Source organism: Podarcis muralis, chromosome 4 (genome assembly GCF_964188315.1).
Source record: "Podarcis muralis chromosome 4, rPodMur119.hap1.1, whole genome shotgun sequence".
Taxonomy (NCBI): Eukaryota; Metazoa; Chordata; class Lepidosauria; order Squamata; family Lacertidae; genus Podarcis; species Podarcis muralis.
This window is the reverse complement of record NC_135658.1, coordinates 17,944,321-17,957,906: the sequence shown is the minus strand read 5'-3', so window position 1 is coordinate 17,957,906 and position 13,586 is coordinate 17,944,321. Positions and strand designations below refer to the sequence as shown.

Genomic DNA, 13,586 nt, shown 5'->3' with positions numbered 1-13,586 from the left:
AAGAGGAAAAAGGAGTTCAGGCTCCCCCTTGTGGCCGCTGGAGGTTGCTCCCGGAAGAGCACGGGATTCGAAAGGGGCGGGGATAGAATGGAGACGGGGGGGGGGGCACGCGAAACCAGCCTTCCCCAACCTGCCGCCCGCTGGATATTTCAGACTACAACTCCCATCAGCGAGGATCATTGGGAGTTGTAGTTTTTAGCATTTGGAGGGCACCGGGTTAGGGAAAGCTGAACTAAAGCGTGTGGCAGCAGTTATTTATGAGTAGCTTTTACATGCATCTTTTATTTATTTGCACGCTTGCTCTGCACGGAAAATTATACTTGCTGGGTTTTTGTTATGTACTGAGTTGAATAGGATCCAAAATGCAGCAGTCTGATTGGTCCTAGAACAATAGGATTCAGAATGCAGCAGTCTGATTGGTCCACAGGAGCCACCCAAGCCAGCTCCAGGTGGAAGTGAATCTGCAACCTGATTGGCCTACAGGAGAATCCCGGAATTAGCCAATCACATGGGGCCCATTGTGTAAATAATGTATATAAAGCAGACATTCTGGGGGAACTTCCATTCCTCCTCACTTCTATTAGCTGAATAAAGAGCATGAAATCCACTCTCGACTCCCAGTATATTTCAGTTTTCCACACTCCAAGTCAGGAATGGGGAAGCTGCCTGCCTTGTTGGTGTTGGGCTTCAGCGCCTATCATCTGATCATCTGTCTGTGCTGGCTGGTGCTGATGGGAGTGGAGTCCAACGACACCTGGAGGGCTGCAGGTCCACCCATCCCTGCTCCAAGCTCCACAACTCATCAGAGACCTTGGAAGCAGGGTTGCAGCAGGTGCGCAGTGCAACACCACCAAGGTTTATTATGGAGCAAGTCCCGCACTGAATTCCACAGAAGATGCTCCGAGACAAGCATTTGTAAGATTGCAGCTGTATGTTACAAGCCTTGTGCATGCTAATTCGGGGGGCCCGGTCCTGTAAAACTCCAATCCAAAGTTCCTTTCGGTCATATGTAGTTAACTACTAAACCCAGGAGGGCTGAGTCAGGTCCCCCCCCCCCCCAAGCAAATTTCCCCTTGTTGGCAAAAAGGAGCAAAAAAGGCTCCCCATCAAATGGATAATTTGATAAGCAGAAACAGCTGTTTTGCATGGGGAGGGCTCTGTGTGTCCTGCGAACATGGCTGTGGGGTAGCCACACTTTGCACTGCTAATCAGCTCCTAGGGGGTAAAAAAGCTTAGCCACTCCACTTTAAGTAACATAAAAATAACTCGCTTGAGTCTTTGAGGTGCCATCAGGGGCTTACTGTACTAGCACAGCAGAGGTTCCTACACTGAACAAGAACTTTAACAGTCATAAAGCTGTGCTACTTGCAAGGAGAAAATTGTCTAAACAAACCGAGTGCAGCAGATGACTCAGAACTGCCACTTTCCAACCAGCTTTTAATTTATATGCATTGGGGGTGGGGGAAAGAGACGTTTACCTATCCTGCCTGGAAAAAAAACGGATAGAATAATAATAGATTCAAGTGCAATTTTAAGATGTTTCATCTGGGACAAGAAGTGCTAAGAAAAAGCGTCACACCCAAATGAAGCACCCATGGGTGAAATGGACAATTGAGTAAATAAGAGATATGTGTGGTTTTTGTTGCAACCAAAAGTCAGGACGAAAACAGAGAATAAATTCAGTGCTCCGGTCCATCTTTTGGCTCTCTTGCTAACACAGCAATGTGAGTCCCATGTACAAGTAAACCCCACTGAATTCAATAGGGCTTAAAGTAGACGGTTAGGATTATGCTGTAAACTGGAGACTTGCCCAAATAATAATAAAAAGTGTGTTTTTCAGATCTCTGTGTGAATCATTGAAGTTTGCCGTGCTCTTCTATGTGGCTGGGGAAACTCAGCCAGATGGGTGGGGTATAAATAATAAATTATTATATAAATTATTATTATATATATATAATAATAATAATTTATATGTACTTTATATATAGTGTACTTTATATATATATATATAAAGTACACTAGTCTATCTCCGCTCCATGTATTTTCTCTGCTGCATCCAAATCCTGTTTGGGTATGGTCACATCATTTCTGTGCAGCAAATCTGTAGGATGAGTTACTGAGGGATACGGCTGCAAGGACGTGTGGCTGAGACTATCATGAGGGAACCTTGCACTTTTGAATTCGTTGGTGTTAAAGCAAGGGAGGTTTGGCAACTGGCAGCCTCAGGCCCAGACCTGTCCATTTGGAGGTGCTGCTTGCTCCAAGAGACGATATCACCCTCTCTTTCCTGAAGCGGCTTTGGGCAGGAGGCAGGCAGGCTCCCAAACAGAGGAGAAGGGCTTACAGAAAACAACCCTTACCCCTGATCTCTCTCCCCTCCACCCTCTCAGGTGTTTCAGGCACGGACAAAATGGCAGTATATGTGTCTGTGGCAGCTGGACTTACTCAACAACAACAAAAAACAATGGGGAAGAACTCCTCACCTTCCACTCAGGGGCCTGTTTGTAAAAATGGTTATTAATAAAAGAAAGGAAGCTGAGAAAACAGCTGGTAGAGACAACCCTCCCGGCAATTAAGTAACTGACTCCAGGTGTTCCTTGTCATCAGATTAAATTCAGCTGTATTTCCAATCACCCATTAATTACATGCCATCCCCCCTCGAGAACAAGCAAAATAAGTGCTATCTTCCTGTGGTTATTGGAGTCCATCTTGTGACTGACATTTCATTTCGGTTAAAGGCAAATTTCTACCAATTTGCCAGACTTCCTGTTCCTTGGCCGAGCTGGCTTCCCGCTGCAACCTGACCCCGTCTCGCTTCAATCCCGGCCAACCATGTGCGTCTCTTTGGGCTTGTCAATTCGGAAGAGAAACTCGGCGGGTTGAAAATAGCCCAGGTACTCGACGGTCTCTGGGGTCGTGTCCTGGTGGTAGTGGCCTCCCTCGCCATGGTGGCTGAAGCAGTGCGTGTGCTCGAGGCGCAGATCAAAGCCCTGGGGAATACAGGAAGAAGTAGAATCAAGCTCAGGGACAAGGCCATGCCGCAGGCCCAGCCCTCCGTTATATGCTTCCTTATAATGAATTTATGAAGAGAGAATCAGAAAACAAGGCAAAGCACTGCCCAATTGCTGTGCTGTAACAATTCAGATTGCAGACAGAAAGCGATCTGCTGGAACACTCCGCACTGGGGTTGGTTGTGACCACCAGTAATGTCTGAAAGTCTGTGTGGTTAGACAAGCCAACATCCCCCCCCCCCCCGGAAGAACATACCCAAGAGAACTCACGCCGTATGCCAACAAAGTGACTTACTGGATCATGGGAAACCAAAACGGGTTGGCAAATTAGCGGAGCCTTCATTTCATAAAACTTGAGCCAGTTGTTCACGTCCTCGTCCGTTTTCAAAGGACAGGCAGAAAATTCTGAGGGCTGTAGGGAAAAGACATCTATATTTAAGGAATGAAAAGTTGGGAATGTTGGAGCAAAGGTCAGCCTGGTAATGTCCATCAGAAAAATATCCTACATCTCACCATAAGGGGGAAGACTGGGCCCAGCCGGTCTACCTCTTTTTCCAGGTGCAAAGTGTTGATGAGGAACTTCCAAGACCCCTGCTCTCTCTCCTAATAATACTACTACAGTACTAATAATAATTTATTATACCCTGCCTATCTGTCTGGGTTTCCCTAGCCACTCCTTGCAGGGTTGTTTTTTTAACTTTAAACCAGACTTAAACTGGCCAGTCCTTCAAAAAGAGGACTTTCTTCTTACAGCTCTTTGAAAATAGGGAGCTATAAAGTAGGACACAGGGCCATCCTGCATAGTAACTATGGTTTGTTTATTGCCAACAAACCACAGTCTGAAGCCATGGTTTGTTGTTGACTTTCAAACCTTGATTTATTTCAACAAGCGACTCCAGCACCCTTCCTTAACTGCGGTTGGTTTGGGCGCCTGAGACACTCACCATGCGGCTGCAAGTTCAAATTGCATACAGCAAACACAAGTTTGCAATTCAGAATATTTTCTACGTGCATTTTTCCCTCCTATGCAGAAACCTAGACCTTGTTTATCATGGCAGCTATACTGCTGTTGTATACTCTCAAAGAACAAGGGAAGAGAACCATTACTTATTCCATCTAGTCCATCAACTTCATCTGCCATTATCCAACACTTCAGTGCTTTCAGTGGACTAGTTGGAATTGGCGGAAAAGACTGGCAAGATCCGAGACCAGGGAGAAGAGTTGGTGGAAGAAGACTGGGAAAAGTTTAAAGATTACTTATAGAAATATTGTAAAATTAATGAGTGTTAGAAGAATGTTGGAATGAAGTTATATGGCTTCAGTAGAAATGTTATAAGGAATTAAGTATAAATAGGTTAATAGAGTATTAAAGGAAAATAAGGTTAAAATGTGTTAAGATAATTATAGGATAGAAAACGGGAAGATGGAAAGGAATTGCTGAAATAATTAATAGAAGTGGAATACAAAAAGGGAGGTGTGAGGAGGCCGTGAAAATATGGGAAAGAAAGATGAGATATTGGAAGTTTTTTCTTTTTTTCATGTGTTTTTAAATTGTTTTTGTTTTGTTTTGTTAATCTTTATGTAGTGTTTTTGTATTGTAATGTACTGTTTTTTCTTTTTTTTTTGTAAGTGTTTAAATTGTTGTAAAAGGAATAAATATTATTATTAAAAAAAAAAGAGAGAACCGTTACTTATTTATTACTTACCATAATATGAATTTTTGCTTTTCCTTTCTGGATAACGAATGTCCCTCCCAGGCCAACTGGCTTGTCGCCGTAATATTTTTCTAAGGCTTTCCTCATGCAGGATATGAAATTCTGCTCACCAGTTCTTCGATTTGCTTTCACTTCAATGACCTTAAAAAAAAGGAGAGAAGCTGTGTTTATATTATGGGCACTAATCGGCACGAAAATGTTGATTATGCAACTTTCAATTCCTGTTTTGAAAAAAAGCAACACAGCATATTTTAACATACAGCATAGCTCTCAGTAATATTGTAAGAAGGCTTCGTAGCTACATAAACTTTCCTAAACAGCAAGTACTGTCACTACCTCACCAACAGCAATCCTGTCAGAGCAGTGCTATCATTTGCCTGAAACCTTCAGAGAGAACAGTTTCCTTTAACACAACTCAAATGAATTTATGATGGAGGCTATTCACCACAAAGGGGCGCGGGTGGCGCTGTGGGTTAAACCACAGAGCCTAGGACTTGCCGATCAGAAGGTTGGCGGTTCGAATACCTGCGACGGGGTGAGCTCCCATTGCTTGGTCCCAGCTCCTGCCAACCTAGCAGTTCAAAAGCACGTCAAAGTGCAAGTAGATAAATAGGTACCGCTCTGGTGGGAAGGTAAACGGCGTTTCCGTGCGCTGCTCTGGTTTGCCAGAAGCAGCTTAGTCATGCTGGCCACATGACCCGGAAGCTGTACGCCGGCTCCCTCGGCCAATAAAGCGAGATGAGCGCCGCAACCCCGGAGTCGGTCACGACTGGACCTAATGGTCAGGGGTCCCTTTACCTTTACTCACCACAAACCTCCACAAACCAAGCTTCTCCAGAGTTTCAGGTAGGGTCTTTCCTAGCTGTACCTAGAGATGTTAGGGGCTGGATCTGGGACAACCAGCAAGTGCTCTCCACCTTCAACTACATGCAAAGACTGTATGCGTTAAAGTCAGTGAGACCATATACCTTGCCAGGAAGGCCTTCACTGGCGTACAAGTTGGCCAGCAGCCCAAATTCACAATCCTTATATTTGGAGCTGTACTGTTCCAGCAAGCACCCACCATCCTCCAGATTAATCTTGGCCAAGTAACTCCGATTGACAGCTGGCTTTTTCTCGTTTTTAGCTTGAACGATAGGGATAAGCTAGAGAGAAAGAGAGAGAGAAAATTAACTTTCCTGAATGGATCTGCTCTGTTTATCGGGCATCGCGATCAATAAAAAGAACCACCCACTGAAACTCCAGGTTAAGGTCTCTTTAAATGTAGAATGTACTATTCAGAGGAAGGCAGAGGTCCTGAACCGTGCAGTCCTATATGTGTCTGAACAGAAATAAGTCATGTGAAGTTCAGGGTGGGTGGGGCTGACCTGCTGATACAGTCGTACATACACGGAATACTGCAGTCCGGAGTAGTGTCTGGGTAGAAATCGGCAAAATTACCGTATTTTTCGCTCTATAACACGCACCTGACCATAACACGCACATCGTTTTTAGAGGAGGAAAACAAGGTAAAAAACATTCTGAATGAAACAGTGGATGTATCATTTTTGTGCTTCATGCTGTGGCCACAGACATGTGATCTGATGGTGAATTTGGGGTGACCCAATGCAAAAATCCTGAGAATCCCTGTGGATCCATGCTTTGTAACCACGTTTTTGCACCATTGCAGCCCCAGGCAACAGTGGGTGCGTGATTTTGGGGGGGCAGGCTGTAGCCATGGACATGCTATGTGATCTGATGGTGAATTTGGCTCACCCAATGCAAAGATCCTGAGGATCCATGTGGATCCATGCTTTGTAACCACATTTTAAGTGGGGAGGGAAGGAAAAACACAGAAGGGACAAGGAGCACGAGAGGGGTGTGCAGAGAAGCAGCTGGCTAAGAATGCAGGAGAGGGGTATAGTGGGAGGGAGGAAAGGAAGGCAAAAGTTTCCCCCCACTCACCCACCCAAGCCAGCCAGCTCGCGCTCTCTCTCTCCCACCTGCATGTTTTCCGGCTGCCTGATATATATTTTAATTGCCTTGACAGAAGAAAGCATTTTAACTGCATTAAGAACTATTTAGCAGCGAAACCTAAGCTTTGCCATCCCTTAAGAGGTACAGACACTGTAATCTTCCAGATCGCATGAATTTACAGGCAAAACACTGTTTAAGGATTTCATCCTTTTAAATGGAAGAAAGCATATCTGAATGCTGTGTGTCCTCAAAAACAAAAGCAGGAAGTCAAATCAGAATTTTAAGCTGAACCTGTAATCTCTCTTCCCTTCACAAACATTGTTCCCTCCGGAGCATGGAGAGGAATTAGAAGGAAGGACGCTCTGCTTTCCCCTCTGCTTGCCTGGAGGGGAGGGGCTTTCCCTGCTCTTTGTTCCGTTTGAGCAAACACAGCAACGAAACAGAGGAGGGTGGGCAGTAAGACCCTGAGGCAGAATGCAGGAAAGCAGCCGCTTCCTCTTTTCAGGTTTCCCTTCTCCGTGACTCGCGATTTGATTTTTGCCTGATTTTTGCCTCCACTTGCGCCAGTCGGCTCCAGGGACCACACATTCGCTCAATAACACGCACCGACATTTCTCCTTCCTTTTTAGGAGAAAAAATCTGCGTGTTATAGAGAGGAAAATACGGTATTCAGGGAAAATCCAGGCGCATGGCAGTCCATGTCGGCGGTGTTGTTTTAGCAGATTTCCCTTAAAAATAGCTCAGAAATGTCAACTTTGGACAAAACTGAAAAATATGACAACCCTACTCTATTTTGATCCTTTTATTGTGCCTATTTGCTTTTAAAGCTTGTTGGTTTTATTTATTTAAACAATTTATGTACCGCTTTATCACAGTAGTCTCTCATCAGTTTACAAGGAATTTTAAATAGGTATTTTAAACAATTTCACAAAAGCTGCTTAGAGATTTTTTTATCCTTTATTAAGCAACCGACATACAGCTTGTTTAAGGAAATAAAGGAAGGCATGTTTTTAACGTCACATGCAGCCCTCTCAATCATTAGACTGGCTCTTTTGATCGAGTCTGGCATACATATTAAGAGCTAATATTTACCTACCTCAGCGTTGCCTCCGACAACTCTGGACGAAGCCGCTCCGGCTCCGAGAAAGAAAGCTCCCGGTAGCTGCATTTCCTTTGCAATTGTGTTCAGGTCATAAACCTAAACAAGAAAGGCGTGTTGGGTTTTTCACTAGAATTGCTGTTCTCCGTTGGATAATCTATGCCCGGGACGTGCTTTGAAGGCACATAACAGAAGGACCATAAGCTCAGTGGGAGAGCGAAGTCCCACTCAAGAGTAAGCCCACTTGGACATACAGTGGTACCTCGGGTTAGATATGCTTCAGGTTACATATGCTTCAGGTTACACACTCCGCTAACCCAGAAATAGTGCTTCAGGTTAAGAACTTTGCTTCAGGATAAGAACAGAAATTGGGTTCCGGTGGCGTGGCAGCAGCAGGAGGCCCGATTAGCTAAAGTGGTGCTTCAGGTTAAGAACAGTTTCAGGTTAAGAATGGACCTCTGGAACGAATTAAGTACAGTGGTGCCCCGCAAGACGAATGCCTCGCAAGACGGAAAACCCGCTAGACGAAAGGGTTTTCCGTTTTGGAGGTGCTTTGCAAAACGAATTTCCTATGGGCTTGCTTCGCAAGACGAAAATGTCCTGCGAGTTCCTGCAGGGTTCCCCCCCCCCTTTCCCCCAAGCCGCTAAGCCGCTTATCAGCTGATCCGCTAAGCCGCTAAACAGCTGATCCGCTAAGCCGCTTAACAGCTGATCCGCTAAGCCGCTTAACAGCTGATCGCTAAGCCGCTTAACAGCTGATCGCTAAGCCGCTTATCAGCTGATCCGCTAAGCCGCTTAACAGCTGATCCGCTAAGCCCGCTAAGCCGCTAATAGCGCTAAGCCGCTAATAGCGCTAAGCCGCTAATGGGCTTGCTTCGCAAGACGAAAAAACCGCAAGACGAAGAGAATCGCGGAACAGATTCTTTTTGTCTTGCGAGGCACCACTGTACTTAACCTGAGGTACCACTGTATCTAACAAAGTAATATCTAACAAAGTAAATCCACCAGCACAAGCATTTCTCCTTGCCCAATGGAACTTGCCCTCCCCGCCTCCTCTCTCCATGCTCCCTCCCACCCAAATATGCTCTGGAGCAGGGGTTGGAAACCTGAGGCCCACGGTGGTGGTTTAAACGGCCCCCGAGCCACCCCCGAACTGAGCCGCCCAGTCGGAGAGTCCCTGCACACTGCGCTAAACCAGCACAGCGCGGAGCAGGAATTTGCTTCCGTGGTGTTGAAAATCACATCTGCTGCGCAGATGCCGACACCGGAAATTGCGTCTGCGCAGACGCGATCCAGCCCACGGAGCGATCTCCATGGGAGTGAACCGGCCCAGGTGAGGTAAACCTTGCTGACCCCTCCTCTGGAGAGTTCAGGGAACCCCCAGAACAGATCTGGGGTCATGGGGAGCACATAGCGAGAGGGGAAGTTCCATTACACAGCTGAAGTCTGCTTTCTTGGGATGTCATGCACTGAAATTAATGGACCTAAGTTAGTCATTATCCATCAGTTTCAACGGATTTTGAGTACAACTCACATTAGATACAAATCCCATGTTTGCAGGCAGATCTATTATGTGGCCACAACTCACCTTCTCTTTTTGTACAAGAGGCAAAAGGTATGGAACGCCGCCCACGTCGGCGATTCTAGGCTTGCCACAAATACCTGTAAGGCGACCAAAAGAGTTTAGTTTCTTCAGAAAGCGAGGGCCAATGGTGGGGAGACCAAGAACATTTCAGGGGCAATATGCTCCCTATCAGCAATTTAGCGCCATTATGAATCTGCACTAGCCATTGGGGGGCAAATAATAAGGAAGGCCGCTGCCTCTATGCTCTGCTTGTCAGGGTGAGACTCCATCAGGCAAGGCCTCCTTCCACCTGCCTTGCTCCACCCTCCAGTCTCTGCTTCTCATTTTGTACTGTATTAGGTTGTGCACTGTGGTTTGCTGTGCTTTATTGACTGGAGTTTAGAAATTACTTATTGTAACTGTTAAGAGTGGATTTCTGTTTAATTTTGAAATGCTGATATTTAATAGTGGTCCCGGGTCCTAAGGAAGTTAGATTAGCCTCAACCAGAGCCAGGGCCTTTTCAACACTGGCTCCGGCATGGTGGAACGCTCTGCCTCATGAAACCAGGGCCCTGCAGGATCTGATTTCTTTCCGCAGAGCATGTAAGACAGAGTTGTTCCGCCTGGCCTTTGGCTTGGAGCCAATTTGATCCCCTCCCCCTCTTTCTTTTTCCTTTCTCCTCCTGTGATGAGGCTGCATTTTAATATTTTAATGTTGTATTTTAATCTTGTTTTTTAAGTTGTATTCATTCAACTTGTTTTTATTATTGCTTGTTAGCCGCCCTAAGCCCGGCCTTGGCTGGGGAGGGCGGGGTATAAATAAATATTATTATTATTATTATTCATATTTAATATTATTCTGTATTATTTTAATGAATGTTGAATGTTATTTTATTTGCGTATTGTATACTGTATTGCGCATATTGTCTTATTTATATGATGATAGCCGCTCTGAGCCAGGCTTTGGCCGGGATACAAATATAATTTATTATTATTTGGCCGGCAACTGCTGGACCTAGTTTAGTAGAGAAAACAGATCACTAGTATAAAATGCAGAGGCTTTCTTCTTCAAGCACAGCCATTAAGGGCTCCATCTTCTCCCAACTTTGAGACAATGATAAACAAAGGAATCTCGAACTTATGACATGTTTGCAGCATAGGACCTGCCTATGTTATATCAACATGCCCACCGCCCCCATTTCAGGTTGTATCATTATGTAAATCAGTGGGGAGCTTGTGGTCTGCAAGGTGTTGTTATACTACAACTCCCATCAGGCCTAGCAAGAACACCCAATAGTCAGGAATTATGGGAGTTGTAGACCAGTACTTTTTTAATTTTTTGGGGTGGGATAGGGACTTCCCTATCCCTGGAAGTATCAGTAGGCTCAGAGGAATCCTGGAGTGTTTTGGAAGTGATTTCTTTTTTTAAAAAGAACCCCCCCCCCAAGAAAAGTGGTTACACTCAAAAACATCCCAGTGGGGACCATGGACATAGCTAGGGGGGGCAGCTGCTCTCCCTAGATCAAGTAAAACAATAAAACTACTTAACTGAGGTTCCGTCCCCACACAACATAAATGCTGTCTGCACCCAAGATGGGGACTAGATATGCTCAACACAATGAGGATTAATTTTTTGAAGAGGGTAAGGAGACAAAAGTGGGAGCAGGGGAAGAAGAGGAACGCAATGGAGTATCCTGGAAAAGGACGTGGCTGGCTGGCACCTTGAAGAGAAGTCCTCTGTGAAATAGACATTTCATAGATTTCACTAATTACCTTTAGCAGGAAATGTAAAGGGTTCTTTAGTCAGATCAGGGCAGTCCACCACAGAAACCTGAACATCTGCAAAGTTTTCTTTAAGTCCATTTTGCAAAACTAGGAGAAGGTAAAGAGTGGATTATTACTGTTGTCTTTAGAAATACTTAGGACAAGCTTTTTCTGCAATGAAACGAAACAAAAAGCACCAACTTAGCAAGGCAAGGATATTGCATTAAAATGCGCACCCAAACGCCTTCTGGGTGGTGCAATAGTTGTGCAAGAAAGTTTAGTTATTTGTTGCCTCTTCTCATTAGGCATAGATATGGGACTAGTGGAGAGAGAAAGGTTTTTCTCCCTCCCTAGAACTCTTGGACATCCCAAGAAACTGCATGTTGGAAGAGGCAGGACAGAGAAAAGAAACTACTACTTCATGCAGCTCATCGTTAAACTATGGAACTCACTTCCACTGGAGACTCCAGAGGTTTCCCCTCCCATTTCATACGTCACAACATTCCTGTAACATCAAAGAGTCAAATCTACTCACCTCCAACAAGTTCTTCCAGGCTAGGTATATGAAAAGCAAACATCTCAACATTGGCCATCTTTTTCTTATTTCATGAAGCAAACTCAACAGCTAAGCTGTGGAGAGATCAGAGTACACCCTAGAACAGCTTACAAGGTCTGTTAATGAACACATAAGTTTAGTGATTAAATACAAGCTGTGAGTGTTTGCACAGGCTTTTTACAATATACCTTTTCAGTTACTATTTGGGATACAGGCAACGCTCATGTTATGTGAGGCTGCATCCTGAGTAACTAGAAACCTAGCTGTGCAAATAGTCCATTTTCAAGGCTGCACATTTCCCAAGCTTTCAACGTGTCTATTTTCCCCAGCTGCTCTCTGAAATCTTGTTCCCTTTCCATTCTCTCTGACTAAGAGGGTTACGAAACTCAGCAGCCTGACACTGCTCCATTAATCATACACCAAATAAAAGAACACCACATTGCTGGGTTTGCATTTAGCACCAAAATTACCATTTTCTTCCAACCACTAATTTATACAAACCACTATCATGTTCTCCCATTTGCAGCTTTGCTCAGACGCATATCCTATTAAATTCAATGGGATTTACTTCCAGCTAAATGGGATTAGGATTGCAGCCTTAGCCTCACACTGAAAGGATAGGGGCAGTAGGCTAATTTCTGACACACAAAAATGAGGAGAATAGCACCTGGACATTTTGTCTTGTCTCAGATTCTACAAATTAGCATAATTAATGTAATCTAGGGGTTGTGGTTCATGGGATGGAGGGGACAACATCGTCACCTGGATGCCCCTGTCACTCACCCAACAACTGCCTTATGTGGTTTCCTCAGCATGTTTCTGGGACGAAGGTTGCAGTTATCCATTAACAAGGCAGTGCAAGCTTAAGGCCTGCTCAGAACTCCTGGTTCCTCTGAGTTCAGTGCAAACCTGCATAGGTCTACACAGAGGTAAGCCTCGTTGTTTTCAACAGAGTTTGCTCAAAGGTCCGTATAGTTAAAGCTATGGTTTCCCCAGTAGTGATGTATGGAAGTGAAAGCTGGACCATAAAGAAAGCTGATCACCAAAGAATTGATGCTTTTAAATTATGGTGCTGGAGGAGACTCTTGAGAGTCCCATGGACTGCAAGAAGATCAAACCTATCCATTCTGAAGGAAATCAGCCCTGAGTGCTCACTGGAAGGACAGATCCTGAAGCTGAGGCTCCAATACTTTGGCCACCTCATGAGAAGAGCAGGCTCCCTGGAAAAGACCCTGATGTTGGGAAAGATGGAGGGCACAAGGAGAAGGGGACGACAGAGGACGAGATGGTTGGACAGTGTCCTCGAAGCTACTAACATGAGTTTGACCAAACTGTGGGAGGCAGTGGAAGACAGGAGCGCCTGGCGTGCTCTGGTCCATGGGGTCACGAAGAGTCGGACACGACTAAACGACAACAACAAAGGGAGAATGGGATTTCAACGCTAACCACAACGTTGTAGAGTTGGAAGGGATCCTAAGGGGCATCTAGTCCAAATTAACAATTAACAAATTGCTTAAGCCCAGTTCCATGTTGCATGGCTGCAACTCGCTCTAGGCACCTCGGGTGGGCAAGAAGTTAAAAAAATGCTGACAATAGTTAGCAAAGCGCCTGGGTTTGCAGCCTCGCCTTACAAACCCACGCCCAATTCCTGAGGCAGTCTCAATGAGCAAAACATGCATTGCATTTCAGCATGCATCCCCCCCAACCCGTGCAAACACCGCGCCCCATGGCTGCTTCAACTTACAGGAATGCAAACTTCAGCTCCCTGCTCCCGTCTCAAGTTCCTTTCTCTGACTGCCTCTTTCCTAGGGCAGCGTCACCTGCCCCTCGTCCAATCACCTCGCAGCTGGAGCGCCGCACCCAGCCACGCCCATTTCTGCCCGTCGCCGCTCTCAAGATGGAGGCTGCTCCTTCCAGCGCA

The 13,586-nt window shown here is 45.3% G+C and overlaps 1 protein-coding gene across 1 annotated transcript; it reads right to left on the bottom strand.

The window, feature by feature from the left end:
- Window positions 1–2,603: 2,603 nt before the first annotated feature.
- On the bottom strand, window positions 2,604–13,558 carry BKGD (beta-keto-L-gulonate decarboxylase). Its single transcript, XM_028726061.2, has 9 exons — window positions 13,410–13,558; window positions 11,645–11,739; window positions 11,119–11,217; window positions 9,370–9,443; window positions 7,779–7,880; window positions 5,695–5,871; window positions 4,718–4,867; window positions 3,307–3,423; window positions 2,604–2,990 (listed from the first exon to the last, which is right to left on the bottom strand). Exons 2-9 carry the CDS (start codon window positions 11,700–11,702, stop codon window positions 2,817–2,819), a joined length of 951 nt encoding a protein of 316 aa, XP_028581894.2. The 5' UTR covers window positions 11,703–11,739; window positions 13,410–13,558; the 3' UTR covers window positions 2,604–2,816.
- Between the last annotated feature and the right edge of the window lie 28 nt (window positions 13,559–13,586).

Excerpts from the sequence above, each read along its gene's own strand:
- BKGD (XM_028726061.2), bottom strand. The coding sequence starts at position 11,702 with ATGGCCAATGTTGAGATGTTTGCTTTTCATATACCTAGCCTGGAAGAA. Across the intron at positions 9,444-11,118 it reads CTTTACATTTCCTGCTAAAG|GTATTTGTGGCAAGCCTAGA; the intron begins GTAATTAGTGAA and ends GTCGCCTTACAG. Across the intron at positions 2,991-3,306 it reads TTTTGGTTTCCCATGATCCA|GGCTTTGATCTGCGCCTCGA; the intron begins GTAAGTCACTTT and ends TGTATTCCCCAG.